This window comes from Nothoprocta perdicaria, unplaced genomic scaffold (assembly GCF_003342845.1).
Source record: "Nothoprocta perdicaria isolate Ctin4 unplaced genomic scaffold, notPer1 scaffold_369, whole genome shotgun sequence".
NCBI lineage: Eukaryota > Metazoa > Chordata > Aves > Tinamiformes > Tinamidae > Nothoprocta > Nothoprocta perdicaria.
The window spans coordinates 5475-11927 of record NW_020455609.1 but is presented as its reverse complement, the minus strand read 5'-3'; the positions used below and the strand labels follow the sequence as shown (position 1 = coordinate 11927).

Below are 6453 nucleotides of genomic sequence, written 5' to 3'. Positions count from 1 at the left end.
GCGGTGCATCCTCGAACAGACTCGCCTGGTAGCGGTCCTGCGCGAAAACGGGCGCGTTGTCGTTGGCGTCGGTGACGTTAATCCAGACTTGGGCGGTGCCGCTGCGRCGCGGCTCGCCGCCATCCACCGCCGTCAGGACAAGCTGAAGCCTCTGCTCGCTCTCGCGGTCCAGCGCACGGCGCAGCACGAGCTCGGCGAACTTCTTGCCGTCCWGGTTCTCYTTCACTTCCACTACGAAGTASGCGTTGTCTTCCAGCTCGTAKCCCTGAAGAGAATTCTGWCCSACGTCCGGATCAATRGCATTTCCCARGTGAAAYCGGGCTCCRGGAGAAGTWAAYTCGTTGATCTCGAAGTGGATGTTMTCTTGCARGAAGCGCGGCGCGTTGTCRTTGATRTCCTGGATGTCCACGTCGACGTGGAAAACRTTGAGYGGGTTCTGYACSACCGCCTCGAGACTGACCGAGCAGGACGCCGAGTCSCCGCACATCTCCTCSCGGTCCAGRCGCTCGYTCACGTACAGGTGCCCCGTGTCCGCGCTCACCGCGAAGTAGTGCTTCTCCGAGCTGATCCGCAGCTGCCGTGCGGGCAGRTCTGCCGGGYTCAGTCCCAGGTCCCGCGCYAGCGGCCCCACCACGKAKCCRCTGCYCATTTCCTCGGGAATCGCATAGCGCAGCCGCTCCGGCGCCGCCCGGCAGCCCCAGRAGAGCAGCCAAGCRCACAGCACTACAAGGAATCCCATCGAGCGCCTCTGCCTGTGCTGCCTCTCCGTTTCTTACAGTCCGCACTGCGCTCCGTCCTCCCGCTTCTGTCCAGCGCGGCACCAGTAGGACCCCAGTGCGGGTCGGCGATCGCAGTGACGCTACGAACGCTGCTGATCTCCGCGAATCTGCTTCCTAATCTTCTTTGYGTTGCAACACTCGCGCCCTTAGTAGTCGCAAAATACCCCAGGGCAGGGTGAGAATGGTGAGGAYGGTGAGTCGGGGGACGCCCAGACCCTTTCCTCCCCTCTGCCTCCAGCCGTTCCGTCCTTCTCGTCCTCTCAGAGGCTGTTGCTGCCCGTGCCGATGCCGTCCGCCCAGCGCTGTGCGAGCGAATAGCTGCCTCGGGAGAGCCTGCTCCGGCTCCGGTTCCGGCTGCGGCACCGCTACATCGGGCAGCAGCGGCACCCGGAGTCTCCGTGCCGCCACTGCAGCCGCAGTGTCATCAGCGGGATGTGAAACGGCGCCCTCGGCTACCCTGAGCGCGACAGAGAGGTGCTGCTATGTTAATATGATTCTCGCCTCTGTCTTTCTCGAGTTTTCTACTCCACTGGGAATGGGAAGTCAACCCACTTGACGAAGAAAGACGAAAGAAGTTTTGATGGGAAATGTCTAAGGGAGAGGTGAAGGAGCACATTGGCGCACAGACAAGTACAGGCAAGGTCAGGCAAATGCACGGTACCACGTATATTGACTACATCTGATATAGTTGCCTYGCTATCACAGGCCCTGATTCTCATGGGAGACTTTAACTACCCTGATATCATCTGGAAAGACAGCACAGCGAGGCACGAACAGTCTTGGAGGTTTCTGCAGTAAGTTGATRATAACTTTTTGACACAGATTGCGAAAGAGACAATGAGGAGAGACCTGTACTAACAAATAAAGAGGGACGTTTTGGAGATGTGAAGGTATGGGGTAGCCATCATGAGCTGGTGGAGTTCAGAATCCGAAAAGTAGGAAGCAGGACTGTAAGGGGCCTTGTAACCCTGGACTTCAGGAGGGCTGACTTTGGCCTCTTCAGGGACCTCCTTGGAAGAATCCCATGGACTAGGGCTCTAGAAGGAAGGGGGACCCAAGACAGCTGGGTAGTTTTCAAGCAACACTTCCTCCACGCACAGCAATGGTGCATTCTTATGTGTAAGAAGTCAGGTAGGGTGGGCAGAAGGCCTGCGTGGATGAACAGGAAACTCCTGGGAAAACTCAAGCAGAAGAAAGCGGTATACAGATTGTGGAAAAAAGGACAGACCCCTTGGGAAAAATACACGAATGTTGTCAGGGAATGCAGGGATGCAACAAGGAAAGCTAATGCGCGCTTGGAACAAAATCTGACAAAGGACGTTAAAAAAATAAGAAGAGCTTCTTCAAATATATCACTGGRRAAAGGAAGATTAGGGAGAACGTGGGTCCACTGCTGAACCGGGTGGATGCCCTAGTTATGAAAAGCACAGAAAAAGCAGAATAGCTGAACGACTTCTTTGCTTCGGTGTTTACCACGGGCAGCCCTCTGAAATCACAGACCCTAGGGACAAGAGAAGAAGCCTAGAGAGATGAAGACTTGGAGAGATGAAGACTCTCCTGCATAGAGGAGGATTGAATCAAAGAGCAATTAGGAAAACTCGATACCCAGAAATCCATGGGCCCTGATGGGGTGCACTCCAGAGTGCTGCATGAGCTGGTGGATATTATAGCTAAGCCACTCTCCGTCATCTTCCAAATGTCCTGGAGAAAGARGGAGTTGGCTGAGGACTGGAAGAAAGYCAATGTCATGTCAGTCTTCAAAAAGGTCRAGAAGGAAGACCCAGGAAACTASAGGCCAGTCAGTCTCACACCCATCCCTGGGAAAGTGATGGTACAGCTCATCCAGGCTGTTGTCTCCAAGTGCATGGAGGACAAGAATTTGCTCAGGAATAGCATGGATTCATGAAGGAGAAATCATGCTTGACTAACCTGAAAGCCTTCTACRATGGAATGACTAGCTGTATCAATGAGGGGACAGCATTGGAAGTCATCTACCTGAAATTTAACAAGGCTTTTGACACCATCCCTCACAACATCCTCCTGAGCAAGATCCAGAGGTGTGGGATAGATGAGTGGACAGTGAGGTGGATTAGGAATTGGCTCGAGGGCAGAGCTCAGAGGGTGGTGATCAGTGGTGCTGAGTGCGGTTGGAGGCCTGTAGTTAGTGGTGTCCCCCAGGGGTTAGTCCTTGGTCTGGTCCTGTTCAACTTATTCATTAACAACCTGGATGAAGGGATGGAGAGCTCCCTCAGCAAGTTTGCTGATGATACCAGACTGGGAGAAATAGCTGATACCCCAGAGGGCTGCACTGACATCCAGAGGGACCTGTAGAGACTGGACAACTGGGCAGTGAGAAATTTCATGAAGTTCAACAAGGGCAAGTGCAGGGTCTTGGACTTGGAGAGGAATAACCCCAGACACCAGTTCAGGTTGGGGACTGACCTTCTGGAAAGCAGCTATGTAGAGAGGGAGCTGGGCGTCATGGTGGATGACAAGTTGACCATGATGAGTTGACTCATGGCCAAGAAGGCCAATGCGATCCTGGGGTRCATTAAGGAAAGCATCTCAAACAGGTCAAGAGAGGTGATCGTCCCCCTCTACTCAGCCCTGGTGAGGCTGCATCTGGAGACTGTGCTCAGGTCTGGGCTCCTCAGTGCAATAGGGATGTGGAGCTGCTAGAGAGAATCTAGTGCAGGGCTACAAGGATGATCAGGGCCCAGGAACATCTGCCCTGTGAGGAAAGGCTGAGAGAGCTGGGCTTGTTCAGCCTGAAGAAAAGGCTGAGGGGGGATYTRATCAGTATATACAAAAACCTCAAGGGAGGGAGTGAGGAGGATGGGGTTGGCCTCTTTTCAATAGTGGCCACTGATAGGACTAGAGGAAACAGCCACATACTGAAACAGGAAAGGTTCCGCATGAACTTAAAGAAAGAATTTTCAACAGTGAGGGTGACAGAGCCCTGGAACAGGCTGCCAAGAGAGGTTGTGAAATCTCCTTTTCTGGAGAWCTTCAAAACCCACTTGGACGCCACCCTGTGCCACATGCTCTAGAAGACCCTGCATGTGCAGGGGAATTGGCCCAGATAACCTTTAAAGGTCCTTTCCAACCTTAAGGGATCTATGATTCTATGATATCTCCTGAGAATATCCACCAAGTATTGAGTGTGGAATTCCCCTTCTCTTTTATTTTTTGGAGGTCTGGCAAGAGGCGGTCACAAAATTCTTCAGTGGAAGATCTACTGTACCAAAGGAGCATCAAATCCAGTATGTGCTATTGTATATACCCTTTACGGTGATAGAAATTCAGTATTTTAGGAGAACATGCTRAGTTACTTTTGTCTAAAAAAGCAGGATCAGTATATGCTCTAGTAGTACACGCTATGGAAGTATGAACAAGGTCTGGCTATAAAGGAGAGAACACATCCCTTTTGAAGCCTTACAAAATTATGTCTCTTAGTAAACAGACTAAGAAAAAAAATATAACTTAGAAGAGCAAAAAAAAAAATCTATCCATGTATTTCCTATTCCCAAGGTATCCAGCTGTCAATGCTTCATTCCATGAATCACCCTGTCTGGTAGCAGCCGATTTAGGTAATGCCAATCCACCAAAAACCACCAAAAAACAAGTACAGTAAGGAACTTGGAGAAACAAAGCCAAAGGAAGTACCAAGCTTAGAAAGGCTTCTAAGAAAGGCAACAGCTTGAGAAAGGAGCAGTTTAAAGTGCAATCACATAACTAAATTTTACATCAAGAAAACACAGAACATACAAGCAGCTGGGTGGACTGAAGAATGGAAAAGATAATGTAAGATATTATTCAGAAAAGAGCTTAATTTTCTGTTGTACGTACTATTATGATAATACCACCTTTATTGTAACCTACAATTGATGAGAGGACTATCATGAGAGGACTATCATGTCTCACACTGCAAAAACGACCAAAGCTTTCCTGGTCACAATATCTATATTGATCGTTAGAGAGAATGTAATTACCTTCTTTATAAGATCACTAGAGCACTCATTGAATTCTTTTGATCCCCATATCATCTCAAAAGAAGAGACTGCCAGTACYATCAGGTATTGGAGTACCAATGACATTCAAACATCATTGATCACCCCAGCACTGTCATGCATGCATGACACCATGACAGTATCCGTACAGAGAGACAACTGTTCATAAGAGCTCCGTAAGTTTGGACCATCAATTACAAATAACCACACAAAAACACACAAATGGCCCCAGAAATGATATCTGATGGAAAGTGAGGGAGATGCATTGCAATTCTCCTGCASCTTCGCAGTGTGCGCCGCCTCCAGACAGAGATACAGCCATCAATTGATTCACATCCTACAACGGCTTGAAGACGTACCTGAGGAGAAACTGCATTCAAACACTATTGGACACACTAACACTGTAAACCTGAAGATCCCAGCATGACAACATTTCTACAGAGAAGAAAATGTTAGGAAGACTTCAGTGCTTTTGGACCATCAATCAATCAATCAAAACAAACAAACAAAAATCAATCAATCAAACAAAATCCCCAGAAAGGGTATCTGAAGGTCTTATGAAAATGAGACAGATGCAGTGCAATTCTCCTGATCGCCTTCAGTGTCCAAAACAGGCACAGACATCATTTGATTAAAACTCTACCAAGGAATTTAGACAAAATTACAGCCGTGACAGAAAAGATGCCAGTACCCCTAAGAACTAAGAAGTCATTCTGTTCTCTTGCAACGATGCCAAGTCCTTCATATGTCATTTAGAACCATGCACCATTGTGCTTTCTCACACTGCACCGATACTTTCAAGACTCTAGAATAGGCTGCCACCTCTAAACATACCGTTTATCTCCACTTACAGGGCAYTGGAGTTCGTTGGCAAGAGTACATTAGGTCAAGTGTTGCCTGAGCCACATTCACGTACATTATACTACTTGAAAATTAGCAAGCAGTCGTTCATTTCTTTTAGTCTCTTATTGAATCAACAGCATGACGCGTACTGTTCTCTCAAAGCGCAAATCTGAGAAGGCAACCAGAAGACACAASCACATGTAGAAATAGTGAAAAAGCAAGCTCTGCTGTTTGTGAACAAAGCTTCACATCGTTCTCTGTGAAGGGACAAAAACTCACTCTGTGCACATGCACTTGCTCATCACCGAGGTCTGATTCAACAAAAATTGTTCATATTCTACCACAGGCGGATCAAGACAAACAGGAAGGAGACCTACCCTTACGGAACACATTTTTTATAGACTCCCACTATGCCTAAATACTGGAAAACCTGTTTCCCCAATACTGACTACATCCGATTTAAACTGTTAGCGTCCAAACAAAAGGGCGTCCTCTAATAGGAGCGTGATAACATCAGGGAGCGCTTGAGGCTCTTTAACAAGCAATGCAAATAATGAGTCGTTCACAAAGAAAAGACATCCAMAAGYACATTTACATTTCTGAGMGTGCCGCACAATAGGAAGCTATTCGAAAGCAAATTTGATGGGCAATAAAGACATTGGAAGCAATCGCAGCTATACCCTCSGTTAGAGCTCTACCTCCACTTCTTTCTGACCAACAACGTGGCAGGGGCGACGAGGAACAGGAAAGAAGAGCCCGGTGGAGGGGCAAAGGAACGAGAAGCGGCGACTCAAAGAAGGAGGGTGAAAGGCTGTCGGGCG

The 6453-nt window shown here is 48.5% G+C and overlaps 1 protein-coding gene across 1 annotated transcript in view; it reads right to left on the bottom strand.

The window, feature by feature from the left end:
• The window catches only part of LOC112951730 (protocadherin gamma-B2-like), a 14031-nt gene extending 13292 nt beyond the window's left edge, over positions 1–739 (bottom strand). Inside the window, exon 1 of the mRNA XM_026044490.1 lies at positions 8–739. Coding sequence (XP_025900275.1) covers positions 8–739 — 732 coding nt within the window. The remainder of the gene's footprint in view (positions 1–7) is intronic.
• Between the last annotated feature and the right edge of the window lie 5714 nt (positions 740–6453).